Source organism: Ambystoma mexicanum, chromosome 9, assembly GCF_040938575.1.
Source record: "Ambystoma mexicanum isolate Mex_15411 chromosome 9, UKY_AmexF1_1, whole genome shotgun sequence".
Lineage (NCBI taxonomy): Eukaryota > Metazoa > Chordata > Amphibia > Caudata > Ambystomatidae > Ambystoma > Ambystoma mexicanum.
Window position 1 is genome coordinate 64743018 of NC_090931.1, and position 26450 is coordinate 64769467.

General features: G+C 52.0%; 1 protein-coding gene across 13 annotated transcripts in view; it reads left to right on the forward strand.

The window, feature by feature from the left end:
* The window catches only part of ARHGAP32 (Rho GTPase activating protein 32), a 1621198-nt gene that overhangs the window by 1012165 nt on the left and 582583 nt on the right, over nt 1-26450 (forward strand). For all 13 annotated transcript variants that reach the window (XM_069614162.1, XM_069614164.1, XM_069614161.1 and 10 more), the window contains one exon: nt 4793-4890. In XM_069614162.1, coding sequence (XP_069470263.1) covers nt 4793-4890 — 98 coding nt within the window. The remainder of the gene's footprint in view (nt 1-4792; nt 4891-26450) is intronic.

Genomic DNA, 26450 nt, shown 5'->3' on the forward strand with positions numbered 1-26450 from the left:
GGCATTCTGGTACTCATGCACTGTGTGAAGGAGCAAGCATTCTGGTACCTGTGCACTGTGTGAAGGAGCAAGCATTCTGGTACCTGTGCACTGTGTGAAGGAGCAGGCATTCAGGCATATATGCACTGTGTGAAGGGGCAGGCATTCTGGCACCTAGGCACTGTGTGAAGGAGCAGGCATTCTGGCACCTAGGCACTGTGTGAAGGGGCAGGCATTCTGGAACCTGTGCACTGTGTGAAGGGGCAGGCATTCTGGTACCTGTGCACTGTGTGAAGGAGCAGGCATTCTGGCACCTAGGCACTGTGTGAAGGGGCAGGCATTCTGGAACCTGTGCACTGTGTGAAGGGGCAGGCATTCTGGTACCTGTGCACTGTGTGAAGGAGCAGGCATTCTGGTACCTGTGCACTGTGTGAAGGAGCAGGCATTCTGGCACCTAGGCACTGTGTGAAGGAGCAGGCATTCTGGAACATGTGCACTGTGTGTAGGAGCAGGCATTCTGGCACCTGTGCACTGTGTGAAGGAGCAGGCATTCTGGCACCTAGGCACTGTGTGAAGGAGCCGGCATTCTGGAACCTAGGCACTGTGTGAAGGAGCAGGCATTCTGGAACCTGTGCACTGTGTGAAGGAGCAGGCATTCTGGCACTGTGTGAAGGAGCAGGCATTCTGGCACTGTGTGAAGGAGCAGGCATTCTGGAACCTGTGCACTGTGTGAAGGAGCAGGCATTCTGGCACCTAGGCACTGTGTGAAGGAGCAGGCATTCTGGCACCTGTGCACTGTGTGAAGGAGCAGGCATTCTGGCACCTAGGCACTGTGTGAAGGAGCAGGCATTCTGGCACCTAGGCACTGTGTGAAGGAGCAGGCATTCTGGCACCTAGGCACTGTTTGAAGGAGCAGGCATTCTGGAACCTGTGCACTGTGTGAAGGAGCAGGCATTCTGGCACCTGTGCACTGTGTGAAGGAGCAGGCATTCTGGTACCTGTGCACTGTGTGTAGGAGCAGGCATTCTGGAACCTGTGCACTGTGTGAAGGAGCAGGCATTCTGGTACCTGTGCACTGTGTGTAGGAGCAGGCATTCTGGCACCTAGGCACTGTGTGAAGGAGCAGGAATTCTGGCACCTAGGCACTGTGTGAAGGAGCAGGAATTCTGGCACCTAGGCACTGTGTGAAGGAGCAGGCATTCTGGCACCTGTGCACTGTGTGAAGGAGCAGGCATTCTGGTACCTGTGCACTGTGTGAAGGAGCAGGCATTCTGGCGCCTGTGCACTGTGTGAAGGAGCAGGCATTCTGGCACCTGTGCACTGTGTGAAGGAGCAAGCATTCTGGCACCTGTGCACTGTGTGAAGGAGCCGGCATTCTGGTACCTGTGCACTGTGTGAAGGAGCAGGCATTCTGGTACTCATGCACTGTATGAAGGAGCAGGCATTCTGGCACCTGTGCACTGTGTGAAGGAGCAGGCATTCTGGTACCTGTGCACTGTGTGAAGGAGCAGGCATTCTCGTACTCATGCACTGTGTGAAGGAGCAGGCATTCTCGTACTCATGCACTGTGTGAAGGAGCAGGCATTCTGGCACCTGTGCACTGTGTGAAGGAGCAGGCATTCTGGTACCTGTGCACTGTGTGAAGGAGCAGGCATTCTCGTACTCATGCACTGTGTGAAGGAGCAGGCATTCTCGTACTCATGCACTGTGTGAAGGAGCAGGCATTCTCGTACTCATGCACTGTGTGAAGGAGCAGGCATTCTGGCACCTGTGCACTGTGTGAAGGAGCAGGCATTCTGGCACCTGTGCACTGTGTGAAGGAGCAGGCATTCTGGCACCTGTGCACTGTGTGAAGGTGCAGGCATTCTGGCACCTGTGCACTGTGTGAAGGAGCAGGCATTCTGGCACCTGTGCACTGTGTGAAGGAGCAGGCATTCTGGCACCTGTGCACTGTGTGAAGGAGCAGGCATTCTGGTACCTGTGCACTGTGTGAAGGAGCAGGCATTCGGGTACCTGTGCCCTTTGCGAAATAGCAGGCATTCTGGCACCTAGGCACTGTGTGAAGGAGCAGGCATTCTGGTACCTGTGCACTGTGCGCAGGAGCAGACATTCTGGTACCTGTGCACTGTGTGAAGGAGCAGGCATTCTGGTACTCATGCACTGTGGGAAGGAGCAAGCATTCTGGTACCTGTGCACTGTGTGAAGGTGCAGGCATTCTGGTACCTGTGCACCGTGTGAAGGAGCAGGCATTCAGGCATATATGCACTGTGTGAAGGGGCAGGCATTCTGGCACCTAGGCACTGTGTGAAGGAGCAGGCATTCTGGCACCTAGGCACTGTGTGAAGGAGCAGGCATTCTGGTACCTGTGCACTGTGTGAAGGAGCAGGCATTCTGGCACCTGTGTACTGTGTGAAGGAGCAGGCATTCTGGCACCTAGGCACTGTGTGAAGGAGCAGGCATTCTGGAACCTGTGCACTGTGTGAAGGAGCAGGAATTCTGCCGCCTAGGCACTGTGTGAAGGAGAAGGCATTCTGGTACCTGTGCACTGTGTGTAGGAGCAGGCATTCTGGCACCTAGGCACTGTGTGAAGGAGCAGGCATTCTGGCACCTAGGCACTGTGTGAAGGAGCAGGCATTCTGGTACCTGTGCACTGTGTGAAGGAGCAGGCATTCTGACACCTAGGCACTGTGTGAAGGAGCAGGCATTCTGGAACCTGTGCACTGTGTGAAGGAGCAGGCATTCTGGCACCTAGGCACTGTGTGAAGGAGCAGGCATTCTGGAACCTGTGCACTGTGTGAAGGAGCAGGCATTCTGGCACCTGTGCACTGTGTGAAGGAGCAGGCATTCTGGCACCTAGGCACTGTGTGAAGGAGCAGGCATTCTGGAACCTGTGCACTGTGTGAAGGAGCAGGCATTCTGGCACCTAGGCACTGTGTGAAGGAGCAGGCATTCTGGAACCTGTGCACTGGGTGAAGGAGCAGGCATTCTGGCACCTGTGCACGGTGTGAAGGAGCAGGCATTCTGGCACCTAGGCACTGTGTGTAGGAGCAGGCATTCTGGTACCTGTGCACTGTGTGAAGGAGCAGGCATTCTGGAACCTGTGCACTGTGTGAAGGAGCAGGCATTCTGGTACCTGTGCACTGTGTGTAGGAGCAGGCATTCTGGTACCTGTGCACCGTGTGAAGGAGCAGGCATTCTGGCACCTAGGCACTGTGTGAAGGAGCACGAATTCTGGCACCTAGGCACCGTGTGAAGGAGCAGGCATTCTGGCACCTGTGCACTGTGTGAAGGAGCAGACATTCTGGCACCTGTGCACCGTGTGTAGGAGCAGGCATTCAGGCACCTGTGCACTGTGTGAAGGAGCAGGTATTCTGGCACCTGTGCACTGTGTGAAGGAGCAGGCATTCTGGCACCTAGGCACTGTGTGAAGGAGCAGGCATTCTGGAACCTGTGCACTGTGTCAAGGAGCAGGCATTCTGGCACCTCTGCACTGTGTGTAGGAGCAGGCATTCTGGCACCTAGGCACTGTGTGAAGGAGCAGGCATTCTGGAACCTGTGCACTGTGTGAAGGAGCAGGCATTCTGCCACCTAGGCACTGTGGGTAGGAGCAGGCATTCTGGTACCTGTGCACTGTGTGTCGGAGCAGGCATTCTGCCACCTAGGCACTGTGTGAAGGAACAGGCATTCTGGCACCTATTGATGGTACCTTGACATGTCATGGGAGCATCTTGGGAGATGTTGTGTCACTTAGGGTGCGAAGGCAGCATGTGTGCGTGTGAGGCTGCAGGTGGCATTCATTAAAGCCAGGACTATTGGCTTTGCCAGTGCCCGTTGACGCAGAAGGCTGCCTTGATGTAATGCGCCACATTCATGCCAGCACCTTAGGGCTATGTGGCACGGGGGCGATACCTGCCCACTGCACTTTCTAACAAGTCGCTGGAGTTTCAGTGGAAATGGAGAGAATTTGCTGCAGGGCGTTTTTGTGATATTTTGGGGCCCAGTTGTCATGTTTGTACGTTGAACACATTGTTATGGCCTACCGGGGTAACTTGTTAATGCATCCTTTAGCCTGGGGTTTTTGGGGGGGTGGAATTAGTGAAATGGTCTCCCTGTCCGATATCGCAGTGTACTGAACTCGTGTGGAGGACGTCTGCTGGCGGCATCCCGGAGCAAGACATGCACTCCCTGTTTGTGGCGACTCCACACTGACACAACGCAATTTCACTAGAATTGGCTTCTCTTCCTGGAGTACTTTCGCTGTGGCAATTTGATGGGGTTTTCAGATTGTCTGTTCCCTTATAACACAACTCTAAAATGCACAGTTTTTACAATATTTCATGTATTTTTATCTATTGCATTTGAGCCGGGGGTATAGTCCTCTCCCCTTCTGCCCCACATGGGTTTTTGTGTGGGTTGCTACTGTTTAGCAGAGGCAGTGGGTGTCAGTGCGCGCGGCCATGTCCGTGCATCGATCATTGCCGGGTGCTTTTGACACTACCTATCATTTTTTACTGCTTAAAAGGTCAATCTCTTATCTGACTTAAACTTGATCTGTGTAAGGAGGTACCTGGGGGATAAGCGTCAATAACCAGCGTTATTGACCAGATCCTAAGTCAGTGAAGCTATGCACACAGTAGCAGTTCCTCGCTTGAGCCTTTGGGTGCCTTGGCAGTCATGCCATGGCCCTGGACTCTGGTGGCACCAACATTGGCTGAGCCTTGCTGCCCTAGCCCCTAGGACTGTTCATCTAATGCTGCTCTTCCTGGGGTCCAGCGCCCCCATATCTAATTCTGTCTCCCCTTCTTGTTTGCAGGCGCGAGGAGCCGATTTCCCCGAGTTGCCCGTCCCTGGCGACCTCCCCCTGCGGTCGTGCGGCAGTACTGCAAGCATGAAAGTCAAGCACGTCAAGAAGTAAGTGCCCTGGTTTCTAATTCTTGCTTCTCGTGGAGGAGACCGGCCTCTATTCTGGAGAATGAAAATGACGGTCCTAGTCTCAAGGAATGGGGAAGAGGTGGGGGAGCGGGGGCTTTCTCTGGAGGTTGCTCTAGAGGACTTCCAGGCACGGGGCTGCCAGGCTCCTGGGTTAAGAGTCAGTGAAATGCCCCACGCGGATTTCATTCAAGCAAAGAGAGCAAACCCCATACAGGCGGGTCACTGCTGCCCTAGAGAGAACTGCCAATATGAAGCCAGCAGAGAAGGCACGAAGCTGCTCCAGTCCAGGCATGTGGTCATACGCTGGCACCAGCGGTTACATGCACTGGTGAGAGAGGGCGGCATGGAGTGGGGTTCAGGGCACTTCAAGTCCTGAAGACGTGGCACAGTGAACAGGAGACTCCCCCCCCCCCAGTAGACATACTGGAGCACACGGTGTACTCCCGAATTGCCTCCTTCTAAAATTAAAAAAAGTTAAACACATATATTGGGATGTGAGGCCATAAACGATCGCTGAGAACGCCTCCCATCATATCATGTGTGTACTGCTTCCATTTACAAATAGAACCCGCAGTGCCCACCTGGTCAGATCTCCTCCTTCCTCTCTGAGTGGGTGGACCTCTCCTCTTCCCTCCTGGTCTCGACCACTCAACTCTTCCTTCTTGGAGATTTTAACATCCACCTGGATGCTTCCTGTCCTTCCTCTGGACTCTTTCGTGACCTCTGCGACACTCTTACTCTCTAACCTCCCCTCAGGCCCGACCCACTCTGCAGGGCACACTCTGGATGTTCTGATCTCTACAGACCTTCCTCTTTTCTATCCCTCTTACCCCTCCTCTCTCCCGGAGTGATCACTTTCTCCTTTTGTTCCAGCTCACTCTCTCTACCCCTCAGGCCATGCCAACTCCAGCACTGCCACCCACCTTCTCGGTTATCCGACCCATGAAGCGTGTGTCAGTTGAGGCTTTCGCCACCACTTTCTCAGCACCCCCTCCCCCGGCTGACTCACACCCTGACACAGCCCTTTCCATGCTCTACTCTGCTATATCTGATACTCTTGATGTTCTCGCCCCAGTCATGAGGATCCGCTTGAAGCCCAAAGCTAAGTGCAAATGGTTTATGGTCTTTGCATCGTAAATGATGCATTGAAATTGAAATCCATCGAACAAAATCCATCGAAAATAAATACATCAAAATGCTATCTTTTGAATTAAAAGTACATATCCATCAACTTGTCCATCGAATATAGGAATGGACAAGTTTCAATGGATATGTACTTTTAAAAGTAAAAGATAGCATTTCGATCCATTTATTTTTCACGTTATATAACGTTACATGGAGCTGACCAGTCCTGAAATCTTATTTTGGCACTGGCCAGTTTCATGTAACATTTTAGAGCTTATTGTTTATTGCAGGTGGGTTCCCCCCAACCCACAAGGGCACCCACCCCAACCCAACCCTAACTCTAACCCTACCCCTAACGTAACCCCAACCCTAGCTCTAACCCTAACACAACCCTTAATCTAACCCTAACCCTAAATCTAACCCAAACCCTAATTATCCATCAAAATATCCATCAAAATCATTCAACGAATATGCTTTTCGATGGAAAAGCAATTCAATGAATACATTTCGATGGATTAACATTCGATGGATAGTAATTTGATGGAAACCCCCAGATACCAGTGCAACTCCTGGTACGACTCAGACCTTGTCACCCTTAAACGCAAGTACAGGGTGGCTGAGAGGAAATGGCGTGCTTCCAGTACATCCTCTGATAAACTGGCCTGTTCCAAAGGCAATACCGGCTCTCTGTTGGCACCAAGAAGAGAGCCCTCATCCAAGCCCGTGTCTCTGCGGCATCTAACAACTCGGCCAAACTTTTTCAAATCTGCAAGGAGCTGGCCAATTCTTCTGCAGTCTCTACGTCTTCTGTCCCCTCCCAGGCCCTCTGCACGGCCCTGGGTTCCCATTTCATTTCTAAAACTCAGGACACCCTGTCCCCTCTCTCTTCCTCTTATCCTCCTCCCTCTACTCCCTGCTCTTCCTCTGTCCCTTCTGTGGCCACCTCTCCTCCCCATTCTCTGGCTTTCCCCTGTTCTCCCCAGTTGAGGTTTCTAGACAAGTCTGATCTATGAAAGTCTCATTGAAACAGGTTGATCCCTTTTCCTCTAAAACCATAAAGGACCACATTGACATCCTGGCTCCTGCTTTGGCTGACTTCTGCAACCACTCCTTCGCCACTGGAGTCTTCCATTTCCTGCTGAAGCACTCCCTTGTGCCCCCTCCTCTCAAGAAAACCTCTGCCGACCCGTCCTGGCCGGCTAGCTATCGCCCAATCTCCATTACTCCTTTCCTGGGCAAACTCCAGGAAAAGCTGGTCATCTCTCAGCTTAACCTCCACACTGAATCTTTTGGTTGTCTCCATGTCCATCAGCCTCGCTTCAGAGCTGCCAGAAGCACATAAACTGCTCTCCTGAACATCGTGAAGACCTGCTCTCCAACCTTGACTCCAATACCCCCTGTGTCCTCATCTTACCTGATCTCTCTTCTGCCTGTGACACGGTCAACCCTGCCATCCTGCTCAACTGTCTCTGTGATAACCTGGGTATCGCCGATCAGGCTCTGGCTTGGATGACTTCTTTCCTCTCTGAACGACCCTCCCAGGTTCATCTTATGCCCTTCCTCTCCTCTATCTCTACTCTCTCACTGGCTGTTCAACCAATACCTGGCACTTCTCGCCCACCGCATTGCTGCTCTCTGCCCCAACTTCCAGTGCAAAGCGGGTGACACTTGACTCATTTTCAGGCTCCCTTCCGCCACCTCTTTTCCTTCTCTCATCTCTGACTGACTGTCTGCTATCCAGGATTGGTGTGCCGCCAATGACCTATGCCTTAATGCCAGTAAGACTAGATTCTCCAGCATGGGGTCTGGCATGGATTCACATGCTCATGATTATTCCCCGTCGTCAGGCTGGGAATCCTCGGTAAAGAAAAAACCAGTATCAGTTTCGTTTCTGATCTGACTTTCGTAGTAGTAACCAATCACTGATTTCTGCGTCATACTGACCACAGCCAATGACTGCCCTCTCCCTAAGCCCCGCCTCTGGCAGCCATTCTCAGATTTTTACCGCACGTTCAAGTGTTGGGATCCTCGTGCTATTGCTCTCGAGCTTTAGTGCGTTTTCGCGCTTTTTTCATAGGAAAATTCTCTCTTTTTTCGGTCAAAAGAGCCTCAAGCTCCACCGTTTCTATATCCGATCAACGGGGACCCGTGTCGGATTCTTCTACGCCCCTCAAGGGTGAAGATTTCGTCGAGCCACGCTTTTGGAGGACTCCAGAACTTTCTCAGGCCCATCTCGGACATGGCCCAGGAGAAGGGAAGCTTGACGCCCGGGAAGCTGTTCAGGGTCTGCCCTGCATGCCAGCTTCAGAATGTCTTCAAGGAGGACGAACACTCCCTTTGCCTCTACTGCCTGCATGAGGACAATACGCACGTGGAGAAGGACTGCATTTTGCGGGAACATGTCAGAGCGGACCATGAAGGACCGCCATCTGCGTCTCGCCAACTGGCTGGAAGGGAAGAGTCCGTCAGGCGAGAAAAAGAAGTCTGAGCGGTCTTCTAAGACCTTTGAGAGCGCCCCGGCGACGGGAGCCCAACAGAAGGCCAAGCACCGCGAGTCCGCGGGCACCGGGAGCGCCGAACGGTCGGGCTCTTCGGTTGCCAGGCAGGGCGCAACCTCCCCGGCGCCATCAACCACGAGCCAACGCTCTGGCTCGGGTAAGAGGAGGTCCGAGCACCTGGCGAAGCTTCTGAAGAGGCCCCGGTCGAGCTCGAAGGCCAATTTGGAGGGGGAGCGAGGCGGTGCCCCCCCCCTAAGGAGAAGGCGGTGAGCGCACCTAAGGTGGCGAAAGTCTTGTTCCACCCAGCCAAGGCCTCTATCGAGACAGTCGTGGCGGCCCTGCCTCAGCCTGTGGAGGCTACACCAGTGGAGGCGACCTCGGGGCCCAGAGTCTCCCTGCCACCGCGGAGGGAGTCCTCTTTCAAGCCCATCGACAGGACCCCCGTGAAACCTCCGACGGAGAAGAAAAAGGGGGGGCAGGAGGCCATCGTGGATTTGGCCTCAAACTCTGAAGAGGAGCTGATCGAAGTCTTAAGCCACGGCATTGGCATGGAGGAAGACCAGCCCGTCGGGAGGGACCCCAACGAGGGGGACGACGAGAACATCGAGGGTACCGACGATGTTCCTGTCCGCCAGTCGGAACCCCCTCAACCAGTGCCGCAAGACAACTCGGCGGCCATTTTGTTGGCTATACAGTCCTTATGCTCGGAGATAAGGACGAGATTGCCGTTACCACCGACGGAGGACCCGCTCCCGACGGGGGACCCGGACCCGGGCCCTTCTGGGAGCCCTCCTCCTCAGAGAAGAAGGATTCATCCTCCACCTCCTATTCAACCATCGCGCCCGTCTCGGCCCTCCTCCCCGTCCACGACCCGGGGGGATGACACGGGGACGGACACGGCCGCGACGGGTACAGACGACGAAGTTTACGGCGAGGATCCTCCGTCGTCACCTCCTCCCCGGGCTTCCCCGCCCGACGAGATTGGATCGTTTCATGCCATGATCGCCAGGGCATCTGAGCTTTTCCAGCTCTGCCCGGAAGAGAAGAAGAAGGAAGGCTTCCTTTATCAACGGTGCGAGACCAAGAGGAAGACGGTCCTCGCTGTACCTCTAATGGACGATATCTGGGATGAGGGTCTCTCCCTCCTCAAGAACCCATCCACAGCGCCTGCGAGAAGGGATCGGTACGAGAAGAAGTACCGGGTCCCGGAAGCGCCCCCCTTGTGCCTTCAGGCACAGCCGACCCCGGACTCTGTCTCCGCGGCGGCCAGGAAGAAAGCGGGGGGGGGGCATCGGCCTCCACGTCAACTTCCCCCCCGGACGGTGAGGGAAAAAAATTGGACACGATGGGACGCAGAGTCATCTGATCGGCAGCGACGACGATTAAGGCTGCCAACGCCTTGGCTATCGTAGCACGCTACGACAGGGAGTTGTGGTACAAGATCGCCCCCCTGCTGGACTTCCTACCGGACAACAAGAGGGCTGAGGCCCTCGAGATCTTGCAGGAAGGGGAAGTGGCGTCGGACCACGCCATTACGGTAGCGACGGACATCGCTGATACTGCTTTTCGCCAGTTGGGCAACGGCGTGTGCCTTAGACGGCGTGGATGGCTCAAGGCAACGGACTTCGGCAGGGCGTGCAGACCAGAGTTTTGGACATGCCGTTCGACAGGAACAACCTGTTTGGGAAAACAGTGGACGATTCCCTGCAAGCCATCAAGGCGGACACGGAGACGGCCCGGGCTCTTGGTGTCCTCCAGCAACGACGGCCGCCCTTTCGGAGCACCGGAGGCAAGCAGGGTACCTCCAAAGGTTCCGGCGGCGGATATTCCACCTACTGTCAAGCGGCCCGTTCGTCATCACAGGAAGCCTACAGGGGATGAGGCAAGTCGGGCGGACCCCGCCGTCGTTGCCAGGGAGGACAAGGCGGCAAAGCCTCGTCGAAGCAGGACTGAACCGGCCGTGGGGTCGGGCCCCCACCGAAGCACCCCGGTGGGAGGCCGGCTGGCGAACTTCGTCGGCGTGTGGGAGTCCATCTCCACCGACCGTTGGGTGCTGGACGCCCTGGCCCAGGGTCACGTGCTCGAGTTTCTAAAGAAGTGCCCGCGCGTCCCCCCCGTGGCCAGGAAGGAACATCACGTCCCTCAACTTCTCTTGGAGGTAAAGGCGATGCTCAAGAAAGGCGCCATCGAGCTCGTCCCAAAGAGGCTTCGGGGCTCCGGAGTTTACTCAAGATACTTCCTCGTGAAGAAGAAGACAGGAGGATGGCGTCCCATCCTGGACCTACGACGACTGAACAAATTCATCAAGGCACAGAAGTTCCGGATGGTCACCCTCCAGCACGTCCTGGGTCAGCTGGAGGAGGGCGATTTCCTGTCGTCGTTGGATTTGGAGGATGCTTACTTCCATATCCCCATCCTAAAGGGACACCGAAAGTTTCTCAGATTCGTGGTCCAAGGGCGGCACTACCAGTTCAGAGCCCTTCCCTTCGGATTGAGGTCAGCACCCAGGGTGTTCACCAAGTGCCTCGCACCGGTGGCGGCGCGGCTGCGCCTGGAGGGGATCCACGTCTACCCCTACCTGGACGACTGGCTCATCCGAGCAAAGACAAGGGAGCTTGCCGCGGAACACACGGCGAGGACCGTCCAACTACTCACGGACCTGGGATTCTCCATAAACTAGGCCAAGTCCCACCTGGTGCCCGCGCAAGACGCACTGTTTCTGGGAGCGAAACTCAACACAGTGGCGCTTCGGGCCTCGCCGTCGGAGGAAAGAACGAGGGCCATCTTGGGCAAGGTGCAGCGGATGCTGGTTGCGGACGCGGCAAAGGTGAGGTCCATCAAATCCCTCCTCGGAATGATGTCTTCTTGCATTTATCTCATCCACTTGTGCAGGCTTCGGATGCGCCCGTTGCAGGAGTTCCTGGACGCTCGCTGGGTCCAGACGACAGGCAGCTTCGAGGACAGGATCACACTCGACGAGAGTTTCCGACGAGCGATCCGGTGGTGGGGCACCCGTGCGCATCTGACGGCGGGCATGGACTTCCAGACCCTGGGCCACCAGAAGACAGTGACCACGGATGCCTCCCTGGAAGGGTGGGGAGCGCACACCGAAAATCTGCAAGCGAGAGGCCTTTGGCTTCCGACGGAGAAATCCCTCCATATCAACGTCCTGGAGCTCCGTGCAGTGTTTTGGGCCCTCAGGTCCTTCCTTCCGTCCCTCAAGGGCAAGGTGGTGAGGATCTTCACCGACAACACCACCACCATGTTCTACATCGGGAAGCAGGGCGGTACCAGATCCCCAGCCCTGTCCAAGGATGCGCAGGATCTGTGGCATTGGGCCGTTGCCCAAGGGATGTTTCTGGTGCCGTTTCATCTGGCAGGAATAAAAAACACCATCGCCGACTCGCTCAGCAGAGAGCTGCGCTCGTGCCATGAGTGGGAACTACGACAGGATCTAGTGGACCGCTTCTTCCGACGCTGGGGCACACCCCAGATCGATCTGTTTGCGACGGCGACGAACTCCAAGTGCCGGAGGTTCGCCAGCAGGTTTCCCCAGCCGAGGAGCATGGGCGATGCTTTCTCGTTACCCTGGGAGGGCCTATTTCTGTACGCGTTCCCTGCTTTGCCATTGCTGATCCGGCTCATCAACCAGCTCAAGAGGTCACGGTGCAGGATGATACTCGTCGCACCCGCGTTGGCGAGGCAGATATGGTTCCCGGACCTTCTGGACTTGTCAGCGTCCCCGTCAATCAAGCTGCCAGTGTACGCGGATCTTCTCTCCAGGGAAGGAGGCGCCATCCTCCATCACGACCCGAAGTCGCTGAACTTGCAGGCCTGGCTCCTGCAGTGCTAGAGTTTGGAGGTTACGACCTACCGGCCGACTGCAGAGAGGTTCTTGCAAAGGCCAGGGCGTCCTCAACTCTTAAATGCTACGGACACAAATGGAAGAGGTTCTCTGTCTGGTGCCACGCACAGAAGATGAACCTTCTACGGATTATGGCTCCGCAAGTACTGCCGTACCTACTGACGCTGGCCAAGGCTGGACTAGCGCACGCTTCCATCAAGATTCATCTTGCTGCGATCTCCCGATACACCAGAACCACGGGACGGACGTCCTTGTGGTCTCATCGTCTGGTGAAGGAATTCATGAAGGGACTGTTCAGATCGTTCCCGCCGGTGAAGGCGCCGGCCCCGGCGTGGGAGCTCAACGTGGTGCTGACCAAGCTCATGGGACCTCCGTTCGAGCCTCTGCACTCAGCTTCGTTGAAGTTCTTGTCGTGGAAAACAGCGTTCCTTGTGGCCATCACCTCCGCACAACGAGTCGGAGAGATCCAGGACCTTTACTGCAAGCCCCCTTACTTGACTTTTCACGACACGAGGGTGGTGCTCAGGACGCACCCCTCCTTCATGCCCAAGGTGCCGTCGGACTTCCACCTCAACGAACCCTTGGTGTTGCCTGTTTTCTTCCCGTCGCCTTTGTCGTCGGGTGAAAGGACTTTGCACTCGCTGGATGTGGCTAGAGCGCTGAAGTTCTACGTGGACCGCACGAAGAGCTTTCGGAAGACGTCACAACTTTTTGTGAACTTTGGACCTGTCAATCAGGGGAAGGCTCTCTCAAAGGCTTCCATTTCCAGATGTCTCTCCGGCTGTATCATGTACTGTCATCGGTTGGCAAACCGACCGCTGCCCGGCTGTCCGAGAGCCCATTCCACCAGAGCGATCGCTGCTACCATGGCGTTCCTATCTGGTGTGCCCCTGCTGGACATCTGCAGGGCTGCTACGTGGAGGTCAACGCACACCTTCACGAAATTCTACTGCGTCGACCGGGATTCCAGGGAGGAGTCCAGGGTCGGCGAAGCAGTGCTGCGCAACCTGTTCGCCTAAGGTGAGCCTGGTGAGGAGGTAAGAGATGCTTAATGTTGAGTTGTTGTATTGCTTAATGTTGAGCCTGTTGCCACCTCCTGTGGTTGTGCATGTGTGTACTGCTATGTATTCTCTTATTCATGAGCATGTGAATCCATGCCAGACCCCATGCTGGAGAAGGAACAAGTTAGTTACCTGTAACTGTTGTTCTCCAGCATGGGTCTGGCATGGATTCATATGCGAACCCTCCCTCCTACCCCTAGACGGCTCTTCACTTGGTCATACTGCCACTTCACGTGCTACCAAATCTGAGGATGGCTGCCAGAGGCGGGGCTTAGGGAGAGGGCAGTCATTGGCTGTGGTCAGTATGACGCAGAAATCAGTGATTGGTTACTACTACGAAAGTCAGATCAGAAACGAAACTGATACTGGTTTTTTCTTTACCGAGGATTCCCAGCCTGACGACGGGGAATATTCATGAGCATGTGAATCCATGCCAGACCCATGCTGGAGAACAACAGTTACAGGTAAGTAACTTGTTCCTTCTCCTCATCGGCACACCAACACCCTCCTTTCCTATCACTCTCTGGCCGGCCTCTCTTGGCCCTCTTCCTGCTCCCTCCTGTGAAGCTAAAATTCTCGGGGTCATCTTCAACGCCACTCTCTCGTTCTCTCCTCACATCTCTAAGATGTCACACTACCAGCTGCACCTCCCAGAGGTATTTTCCCTTTCCTCCCCCAGAAGTTCACCGTCTCCAGAGCTCTGGTTTTTTCTAGGCCGGACTACTGCAACAGCCTCATTCTAAATCTGCCTATGCTTCTACTCTCTGCCCTCTGCAACTCATCCAGAACAGGACTGCAAGACTTGTCCTTGGCCTCAAGCCCAAGGATCGGATCTCTCCAGGACTGAAATCTCTGCACTGGCTAACAGTGGTTGCAAGGATTAAGTTAAAAACCACCTGCATTGTCCACAAGGCCTTCTGGGGTCTGCGGCCTCAATACCTCCAACTCTCTCTTCCTAAATATCTTCCTTCTCGAGCTCTTCGCTCATCCGCCTCCAGCTCCCTCAGGGTCAGTCGCTTCTCCAAGCAACAAGTTGGTGGTAGATCTCTTTCTTCGGCTGGGGCCTCTCTCTAGAACAGCCTCCCTGCCTCCCTGAAACTTGAGAACCATCTCCGGTTCCGGAAGCACCTTAAGACCTTCCTATTTGCTTCTGCTTTCTCTCCTCCACTCCCCTGCTGAACTCCTGACTGGAACTGCACTGATCACCTGGCTACCCTCTGATCTTGGGCCCAGGGCCCTTCCCCCGCCAGCCGCACACCTGCACTCCCTAACGGGCAACCACTGCACTTGGGGGCTGTTTCTGTATCCCTACAGTCCCCCCAGCTCTTGACACTTGATGTCTGCACTTACCCTGCACTTGCCACAAGCAGGCCGCACTTTTACCTATTGTTTTATTTATTTTATTTATTCTTTCCTGTTGATCCTATGTATTGCACAGCCCCCTCCGCCCCACACTTTCCCTTCCCCCCTGCACTTGCCCAATCTCAATGTCACCTGGCCTAGTAAGATTGTTGTATTTGGCTTCCCTCTGTTCCCCCTCCCATGCCTCGTCACGCCTTGAAACACTTGTGCATAGGCGGTTTATAAATGCCATATCATATCATAACCACCCGATGTGGTGAGTAGAAATTGGCAACTTTAAGTGCCAGCCTTAGTTTACAAGATTCCCCAACTACCAAGAAGCCGCCTGCCCAAAGCCCTTCGACCATTTTGATGTCCCTGATAGTTTTACATCATTCTGTTGAATTGCACGTCAGGGAGCAAAGACTTTGAAAGATCCACACGTCTGTCCCTTAAAGGGTCAACATGCCTTCACGGAGAAGGCATGATCTAGTCGAAGGCGTCTGCAACCTGTGGGTTTCCAGATATTTTGAACTATAACTCTCTTCAGCTCTCGTGCCTGCGTTTGATAGCTTGAAATGCTATTCCTGGAAAAGCTCATTTAAAAAACATTTGAGACCATACTTTATTTCTGCTGCAAAATTCCCTATGCTTGCTGCCAAGGTTTCTAAAGTCTTTCAATGCTGTTAGTGAGTGTGGGGTTAATCCAGGATAGGGGGTGCGCTCAGGTAAACACTATTTTCCGAGGACAATCAATTAGTGGATTGCTACAGTGTCTGGTCAAGTCAGGCTGCACCTCTGCCTGATGAAAAGTTCACAGTTTAGAAGCTATTAGACCAGAGAGATTGCGCTTATCCAATTAGGTTAAGTTAGGAAAATAAATTGTAATCCATCAATTACATCAAGTCAACAGATTCTTATACATGTGCAAACCTATTAGTCAAAAACAAACTATGTTGGTCTGAGTCTACGAACACAGAGGACCTGTTGGTCATTAACAAACTATATTGGTCTGACTCTAAAAGTGAACACAAATTATAAACAAAACTGGAAATAGCATCAGTTGTCTTAAATTCAATTTCCCCGACTGTTTCGACCTAACCGGTCTTTGTCAAGGAAAACAATGGGCTTCTATTTCCGACAGTTAACTCAAAGTACATCTCTAAACTTGAACAAATTACCAGAATCCATCCATGTTTAAAACGAGATAAACTAAAACATTTTCCATTATGACATGTGTTCAAAAAGCATAAACCTATTCCAAAACACATCAAAATATAATCCAAGCTCCCTTAACCCCACCCACTGATGCCACACCTCAGTCCTCTTTTCTGCGTCGACTGTAGCGGACCAATTTCACCAGCACTCCTGGGTGAGGCCCTTGCCTCGTAATTCCACGCAGTCTTTCCCTAATCATTACAGCTTTTTCTTATTTTCAGAAATTGGGAACACCGTCCACCGGTGCCCTAGCCTGTCCCCGGCTCATGTCGGGCGCGACCGGCTTCAGCAGGTGCCAATCTTGCGACGGTTCTTTTCCCACCTCAGATCCGCACACGCTCTGCCTCTGGTGCCTTGGTGAAGACCATAGATGGGATGGCTGCTTCGCGTGCAACGCCCTCACGCCCCGGTCCCTCAAAAACTGTCTCGCGCGGTGGAGGGAGTTGTTCTCCAGGACACAACTGGAAAGTATCAAAGAAGAAGTGAGGAGAAAAACCAAGAAGGTCAGCACTCCATTCAGATGGAGGGCGATACCATCCTCTTGTTGGTACACCCGCAGCCTTAATCCTCAGTTATTGCAGCGGCATCTCTGCATGCCAGCATCAGGCTTCTTCCTCGAGCACTTCATCATCAGCACTACTTGGCAAACAGGAGAAGACTTTATAGGCCCATGGAAAGAAGGTCTATTCTGATGCAGGTCTGCACCTCAGACAGGCCAACGCCATCCTGGCGGCGACCAATCAAAGGCTGTGGAGAGGTATCGCTGACTTTATCCCAGACATTCCAACAGACAAGCAAGCCTTCTTCCAGGCCGGGCTTTCCGAGGCTAAAATAGTGACACAAGATATCATGGAGGCCACGGTGGCCCACATAGATACTGCGAGTAGAGCCATCTGTGTGGCTACCGACATGAGGAGAACGGCCTGGTGGAAGGCTACCGGGTTCAACCCCGACATCCAGGAGAGAATCCTAGACTTGCCCTTCAAGGGTGGCGGTCTTTTCCAGTCTACTACAGATGAAGATCGTGACAAAAAGAAGAGCAGCTTGCAGACGGCTAAATCACTGGCCATCCTGACCAAGCCAGTAGCAAAGGCCTCCCCTCAGAGCCAATCACGCTCAGACAAGGGTTGTTCATTTGGAGGTTCCAGGGATTTCAAGATCCTAGATGCCTCTGGGTTAGGAGCGCTGTACACGTGTATTAGTAAAGAAATAAATTAATAAAAGTAGAGCCAGGCAACCGGACAGGTCCCCAAGCCAGCATAGGTGAAAATACCCCGAGTCGACTCTCAATGGGTTCTTCCACGGCCCCTCCCAGTCGTTAGCCTTTGACCCGAAGAAACAATGACTGCTGTTTTCAGGTCCACTGCACCCCAGTCGGGGGCAGACTAGCCCTACAAATGTAGGATTGGCGCGCACAGTTTTTGGACTCATGGGTGATCTCGGTAGTCTCTCTATCCCTCTCCTTTGCCCTCCCCCCAAAGATTGGAACACCATCACTGCAGCCAGAGATCCGTTCCCTCGTGGAGAGCGAGGCAGTGGAGGAGGTCCCTCCCCTTCAACAGGGTCAGAGTTTTTAATCCTGCATCTTTGCTATTAAGAAAAGAACCAGGCAGTCCTGCAAGTGGTGCTAGATCTTTCCTACCTCAATCTGTACCTACTTTTGCAGAAGTTCAAAATGGTGACACCAGGTATCGTAGGCGAGACACTGTGTGGTAGGAACTGGATGGCCTCCCTGGACCTGAAAGATACATATCTTCATGTCCCCATAGTGCAGCCTCACTGGTCCTTCCTCAGGTTCTGGGTCATGGGCTTGCATGTTCAATAGAAGGTGCTACCCTTTGGTCTAAATTCAGCTCTGAGGGTCTTCACAAGACTCATGTGTGCGGTGGTAGCCCTACCTTGACAAATGGTTGGTCAGAGGCACGTCTACCGAACAAGTCAGAGTATCAGTGGACAGACTGATGGCTACACTCTTCAAGCTGTTTTTTTTAATCAATTGCCAGAAGGCGCAGCTCTGCCCGGCTCAAACTCTGCTGTTCTTGGGACTCCTGTGGGATATGCAGAAGCAGAAGGTATTCCCTATGGAGGAAAAGGTGGCGGCTATCAAGGCTTCGGCTATCCGCTTTCTCAGCAGGACAATAATGACGGCGTGCTGGGAGTGCTGTGTCAACACCTGCTGGGAGTGCTAACAGCATGTCTATTTGCCATCCCCTATACCAGGCTTCACATGAGGTTGCTGCAGCTGCATTTCACGGCTTCCTGGGACCAGGCATCGGGTCATCGGGGGACTCTGGTTGCCATACCCTCTCACTTACAGTGGGACCTCAGATGGTGGGGCCAGGAGGAGAACCTCATGCAGGGCAGACCATTTCGACCACCCCCAATGCAGCATACCATCACTACGGACTCCTCTCTCCAGGGTTAGGGTTCCACCCTGGGGCCACAGGCCGTCTATGGGCTTTGGTCCCCGACCGAACTGCAGAATCACATCAACTGGCTGGAATTGATGCCCATCTGACTCGTGCTCAAGTCCTTCCTTCCAATAATCGGGGGCATTGCAGTGTGTATACAGAAGGACAACTCGACCTGCATGTTCTAACTGAACAAGCCGGGGGGCACCAGATCCCCTCATCTTTCGGTTGACTCGGGACATCTGGGAGTGGGCAATTGTTCAGGAGGTATGGATCTCAGCAGTCCATCTACCGGGATTGTCCAATCTGGAGGCGGACAGGCTCAATCGAATGGGCCCTGACAATTCCATGTGGTAACTGAATGGGACAGTGCTCCGGGAAGTTTTTCGGCAACTGGGGTCCCCCGGCCATAGACCTGTTTGCGACAGAGAAAAAACAGACTTGTCACCAATTCGCGTCCTTGGGAGGAAGGGGGCGTAATTCCCTCAGGGATGTGCTTCATATAACATGGGATGGGATGTGGGAATACGCCACCACACCTCTTAATCACAAGGTGGTGAGCAAGATAAGGCAATCGCAGAGGCTGCGCCTCACCCTCATAGTGCCTCGGTGGTCAGCGATGCGTTGGTTCTCTGACCCCCGTCAGATGTCAGCCCTGACCGAAGGGTCCCTCGCGCTAGGCAAGGGCCTGGCTCAGCAAGGCAGCACTTCTTCACCCCTTTCCAGAGAGGCTAGCCGTAGCAGCCTGGTACCTGAGCAGGTAACTCTTCAACATCTACAGCTGTTGCGAGATAACCTGGAAATCGTACAGGGAGGAGGAAGTCTGGTGACAGCCAATATAAAAGTAAATGGAGCATGTTTTACTTATGGTCCGAAGAGAATGGTGTAGATCCAGTGGCCTGTCCTCTGGACCATGTATTATCTTTCTCGGCTCACTTGGCTAGGTCAGGCGTCCAGTTCAACACCCGCAGGACTTACCTGCTCGCTATTGGTGCATTCAGGAACTCGGACAAATTCACTTTCTATTCGGCCAATCCGGTTGTAAAAAGCCATTTGACAGGCATGCGCTTGCCATCAGGGTCAAGGCAACGGTGGTGGCCCGCCAGCGCCATGTACCATGGCAGGTGATTAGCAGGGCGGCGACATGGCCCACCCCATCAGCCTTTTGCAAACATTACTGCTTGGAAACCAGTTCCAGAGCTGACGCAGCATTTGGCCAAGCAGTCCTGCGTAATCTCTTTGCTTAGAGGGGCAGCTCTCCTCCCGGGTGGTTGAGTCAGTGGTAATCGCCCATAACGGATGGAGGAAAGGGGACGGGATGTAGGAGTAATTAAGCGTTACTCACCAGAGTGGCTAAAGTACTGCTAGTCCATAGTCCCCTTTTCTCCATACGTCCCACCAGCCTTCCCCATAAAAATAGAGCAGCAAGATTGTTCAGCATAACACAGCCATAAAGGGGACTGAGGTGTGGAGTCGGTGGGCGGGGTTAAGGGAGCCTGTGCCTACAAATTTAAAGGGAGCATGTTTTTTCTGGTGAAAAAGCAGTTCCCGTCCCTCGCGAGGGACACCCCATACAGGATGGATGAAAGGGGACTATGGACTAGTAGTATGTTAGTCACTCTGGTGAGTAACTCTTAATAACCCCCCAGGAGGAATTGATGGGTAAGACAGCCCTCCCTGGACTCAAGTCGGCGTGACTTTAAAAGGGCAAGATGGTGTATCTGCAGTGACGATGAAGACTTGAAGAAGGAATCAGATTTACTTAGCAATGGATCTGTACAAAAGTGCTACTCAAAAGAGGTCATTAGAGAAGCTAAACGGAAGCGGAATTAAAGGAGAGGTCACTATTACTAGTGCTGCATAGTAAATCATAGCGGATAAAAGGTAGAGCATGATTTATTTCAAACTCGCTGTTCCTGGCGTAAGATACGCCGTTCTAGTATATCTTAAATATCAATATCGGTCGCTAATTCTGTCACTTCTGTCCCCCTTCTTAAATATCGGACTTGCCCCCGGTCGCTTCCAGTAAGGGGGCATAGGTTCCTGTGACTTTTTAATAGTCATTGAAAAGGCTAAACATATAGGAAAGTGTCTTCTTTTGAATTTTAAAGGCTTATTTGTATAAAATGGTAAGGGAGGTATGCGCAGCATAAGAAAATTATCTAAGTTCCATTGATTACACCAGCTGCTGTGATGTGTGGTCATAGATGCGTAATTGTCAACCTGTTCCATTGCAGAGTCCCTGGATTGCGTTGTAGCATAATTACAGCACCTACTTTCATTTTAAGCACATGAGGAGGCATTCATCCTACAGCGTTTCGCTCTTCAGAGACTGAAACGTTGAGCCTGTAATTAACTGTTTGACACTGGAACCATCGTTCCTTGCATGAAGAGAAGTGGGGGCAGAAAGATGTAACTTGAAATTATTCCTAATGTTTGCGATAGTGGAAGGTGAAGGTGACCACATAGAACTGTGCTCATTACGTTTGCTAAAATTATAGCTGTCGGGTGCACTTTGCCATTTGGACAGCAAAGGGCAACCTAACACTGATGCATTCCATTTGATGTTTGTTGAAATGATGGCTGTTGTTAAAAGGGTATCTCAGGGGCAATGCGTTTGTCTTGGAAGCAAGGTGACGTATAGCAACACAGGTTCAGATGCCGGGCTCACGCTTAGAAACCTTTCCCGGTATTAAGCGTGTTATAAAAGAACAATCATAAAAGTGGAAGGGCACCCAGAGGTGCACCTTGCTCTTTGGACAGCAGAGGGCAACCTAACACTGATAAATTGCATCCGCTGAGTGCGGAAACCTACTTAGGCGTTTTAGATATATAGGGCCTCATTAGGACCTCGGCGGTAGCCATGCCGCCGAAATCGCGTCCGGGTCTGGGTCCTCAGAATGAGGAATTACCGGAAGGCCCGGTAATTCCTCCCTCCAAGGACCCGGACCCGGTCCTTCCCCATTCCCATTTCAGCCCCCATAGGGCTGAATGGGAATGGGAGAGGGAGCAAACAAAGGGCCATTACGAGCTGGCCCGTTGTTTGCTCCCTCTTCCCCTCGCGGAACCTGGTAAGCACGCCTGGTTTGACCAGGCGTTGCTTCCTGGGTCCTGCGAGGGGACCTCGTAATGAGGCACTACGGGGTAAACGGCGCCGGCACCTTTTACTGCGTCGTTTACCCTGTACCGCCAGGGTCGTAATGAGGCCCATAGATTATAGTTGCAATAGTCATGTAACATACCACATTCTAAAAAGATCTTGGAACATACTCCCTTTGGATTAAGACATTGTACCATCCATTGGTGAAACACCTCTGATTGTTCACAAAAAGCTAAAACCTTACAAAGTCCTAAAACATGATACATTTTAGAACTTGTGAGAGGGGCGACATGGCTGGGAAGATCAACGGCAGGTTTCCATACATATGAACAGTGTAGTACGTGCATTTATGCAATGGGCGGCAAAACCAAGAATATTACTAATCTTTCTGGTAAAGAAATAAGGAATAAAAGAAAAGAAACGATATTGGCAGTACTAAAAGGCAGTGGCAATTGAGGATTTACAAATGTGTGCAAGCAACGACAAGGGACCCACGATAGCTATTGCAGACTGGAGAGAACACCATGCTGATGAGAGCATCAGAACACTAGATTGGCTAGAACAGAAAGAATTGTTACCGAAGAATAATGAGGGCATGCAGAAGGTTCTTACGAAAACTCCAATCTATAGCTAGCGTGTGTCCAGCCCTGTCACCTTCCATTAGATCTAAATTATATTGAATTCGAGATCAAGAGACAGCATATTGCGCAAACTATATAAGCTTCCAGTATCAGAATGTGATGAACAAATTTGCGAACCCTTTCAACGTAGTCTGATCTATTCATATTTACTGGTGCCTAACCTTTGTCGGCAGGCTTGATGACCATATCTCTATTATTTTCCAAACTTTTAAGGACACTCTGGTCCTGTTTAGTACAATCACTTTTTGGAGGTCTCAATTGTGTTTCCAGTCTTTCTAGTTCTTCTCAAAAGTAATGGATCTGCTGAAATATTAGTCAAGGGTGGGTAAAACAGACAGTCTATGTAGGCCCGTTGTGTACCTTTGTGTCTCATGATTTGCTCAAAGGATCAGCTGGGAGACCTCCACCCTGGTAACGAATGGATCGTATTTGGCTGTTGGTACAAAGGAAAGTCCTTTCTCAAGTATAGAGCTCTCATCCTGGTTTGGGGAGTAAAGAGATAAATTAACCATTAGAAAGTCTGCGGTGCAAATAGTCCGTGTCCCCTGCTGCAGGGAATTGACTTGCCAACGCCCCCTGCCCTACCTCCTCTGTCATAGGAAAGGGGTTGGGTCTGCAGTGTTGGCAGGACCTGCCTGCTCCTGGAAGTGAGCAACTCTATCTCTGTTAGACTGTTGGCATGACATCAGGAAACGCATTCATGTATTTGCACCAGGAAGGAGCACGTGCCGCTAGTCTCTCATTCCCCACAGGAAAGCCAGATTGAACGGGATTTATGATGGACAGTGCTGGAAGGTTTGGTGGTACCGCTGCGAGGTGGGGATATTATTGCCCTTTTATTCAGAAGAGAACAGTGCTGGATCTACAGACTCACCACCCACCATAGGGGGCTGAATGAAGGAATTCCATGGCAGCAACCCTCGGGCATCTGATATGCAAGAAAGACTGCAGTGGAACATCATGAGAGACCATCTCTTGCGACATCTATGAATCTATGGAATATTAACTATATCATATTGATAGTGATGTCTAAAGACAGTAGTCAATAGCAGTGCGTCGTCAGAACAGAGTTACCAATACATCTGCTCCATGCTGTTAATCGACGACGATTGAGTCACTAGTGGTGTGCTTGCGATGGCAGATCTATTATTGCGGCTAACAGGAGAAGTAATCCAATGTCTTCTGATGGCCGGTGATGGCCTTTATCATTGTGAATGAGATTTTACTAATGCGTTCGGAAAATTGTACAAATACAATGAGAACGCATTTATGATGGCGCCCATGCAGACCATGTTAATTAAGCCAACACAAGTCATCACGTGATTGAGCACGTTATCAGGCACGTTTCAACTTTGAATGGAGAAAATAACTACAACCGTGACTGCGACAATTTTAAAGACTGCGAGGATATCCTCCAAAACAGCAGCCCTGAATATACCTAGGTGAGAGCAATTTTAGTCTAGGAAGATGAGGTAGATGACCTGAAAGGGAGGGGTGGAACAAATGCAGACTTTTGATTCCGTGTCCCCCTGTCCCTGCAGATTGTAGCACTGCACAGGTCAATTGGGGAAGTTACTTAAACACATGTTGACTCAATATACTAAAAGGGCTATTGTGCTATTATTCCACAGCCTATTCAGACGACGAATGTGTAAAAGTAACCAGCTCACAGAGGGGGGCGTTTTACACCCCCCCCCCCTTTTTGAAAGATATCATGAAGCCTGACGATGTAAATAAAGACATAAAATGGTCTGGGAGTAAGAGGACACTAAGGTGGAATGTTAATCAGCAAATACTTTAGTTAACAACCAAAATGGGGGTTTTGAGGGATTAGATCTCGCCCTGCTGCTAAGAGGGGGTTTCCTGCCTCAACACAACTAGCTAATGCTAGCTTGATCCACCTTAGTATCCGTGTCTTTAATGAATGAAAAAAGAGTCTTTATCTTTCCTTGAGAGACCTGACCCCCAGGTCCTGCGATAAGGAAGGAATGGCCGGGTCACCTTGGCCAAGCTGGTTTGAGCATTCAAGACCCTAGTCTCAGTACCCCTCGCCTTGGCGCCCTGTCCTGCCATCTACAGTACTCCATGTTATTGGGTTCACAGTTCTGTCTCTCAGTATTTGCTTTCACCCAGACCCTTGGATTACTGTCCTGCCAGGGGCTGTGTGCGCCACTTATGTTTGTACAGTTCGTTTCCCCCTTATTTACTGGTAGAGGTATGCCTTCATTGTATGGGTCTGAGACCCCCTTCACTAGGTTATTCTGCCTTAGTGGATGTTATGTTCCTGTTTTGCTGCGCGCCACCTCTCCCTAACTGGGTCTTTCCAGCCCCATGACCAGCCAACCCTGTACCTGTAGGGTCCGGGCCATCACCTTCGGGCTATTTGTGGGTCTCCCGTGAGCTTTGGTGGCTGTCCTGCCATCTCTGGACTCCCCTCGGTCTACTGCGTTCCTTCCCTGCAGTTCTCTAGCAGTTTTGTTGCTTGTCAGCCGCCTCGGTTACTGGTGCGTGTCCTGCTTCCCTTCCGGTCTGCCTTTTGCGTCATGCGCTGCCTTCCAGGACACCATCTGCCGTTCTGCACTCTCAGTCTGAGCCGGCCTCGCAGAGTCTACGGTCTCTGCAGGACCGATGTTGATGATACCATTGTTCTCTTCTTAGTCCTACTTCAACTGACAGTGTAGCAATAGGATTGTCTGGGAGAGTAGAATGCATGTACTCGTTTTGGCTAGTGATAATTATACCTTGTGGCCTCTTCCTAGTGGCAATAATTCTCAATGGGGATATGCTACTATACCACGTGGAAGTAATGGGTAATGGGGAAAAGGAAGGGTCTTGAGGGAAGGTGGGAGGGTGAAGGAGATCCTGCCTTCTCTAGAAGTGGTCACTTCTCTCAGTGGGGTCCTCCCTAGCCATGATATCCTCCCGCTGACTACCACCCCCAGTGGGACTATCGGGCAGCCACCTCACCTCCCTAGCCTCATGGGAAGGGGCTTCCTATCTAAAGCAGTGACGATACTGTCACAGAAATATTAGCTAACACATTGGGGATCTAGTAATGGAAGATCTGTGTTTGTGTTTTGTCTCCCAGCAGAGCTGCGAAGTAAAAACAAAGCATGCAACCCTGGAGGATAACGAAGATAAGCACGTAAAAAGTGGTTCTCGGGCCTACAAAATTGTGAGATTGGCTTGTTATTCGCACATAACATGCCTCTGGTTTTCCAATTAACCAGGTGCACCACGAACCCGTTCCGTACATTATCCGAATCTGTGATTATGACCAGTTCGTGGAGTTGATGTTGGACAGCAGTGAGGATGGCCTGATGCACAGCCATCAATTCTGCCACCTGACTACTTCGGGGACCAATATTGTACCCAGCGGAGGGTTCTGGAAACTCCTTCACCCATGTATTCCCTACACCGGCCACCAGTTCTTTTTCCCCGTTGTTGTCAACATGGTACAAGCATCCATCCACATAGACAGTGGGCATTCCCTCACTCTTGTCTTCTTCAAAGACTTTGTGTGGGGAATTAAGGTATGCCTCCATGTTGTCCTTGATTTTTAGACTTTCGTCCTCGAGACAGTTTTCTCTGGCACAATCATGCAAGTCAGCCAGACCTTGCGCGAGGGGACTCTTCTTGTTTTGGCCATATCTGACCTCCACAGGAAAGCCCTTCATTGACAATCCAGGAAGTAATTCGGGAATTACTCACATTTCCGGGCCGGATTCTGTCACTTTGGAGATATTGCAGAGGCTGGTGTGGAGTCTCCACTATGATGTGTTCCCCCTGGATAAACGGGCGGTAATTCTTCAATGCCCACACCGTTGCCAGGAGTGCCGTCTCACAATCGTTGAATTTTTCCTCCACAGAGGATAAAGTTTTGCTCGCATAGGAGATTACTTTATTGACCTTGTCATGCTTTTGGTATAATACTGCCGTCAAGCACGTATTAGAGAACCCCGTCTCCAGGAAGAACTCCTTGTTTCTGACAGGGTAAGCTAGGCAAGGCGCTTGTGAGAGGCTTCTTTTGAGTTGTCTTACTGCCTCCGCTTGTTCTGGACCCCATTCCCACTTGACCCCCCCTTTCAGGAGATGAATCAGGGGTCTAGTGATCTCTGCGTAGCCCTCAATGAACTTTCTGCTGTAATTAGTCAGTCCAAGGAGGCCTTAGTTCCCGCAGAGTTGTGCGGTCTTTCAGTTTCTGGAGTGCTTCCACTTTCTTTTCTTGGGGACAGAGACCCTGAGGAGTAATCTCATGTCCCAAGAAATTAACACGGGT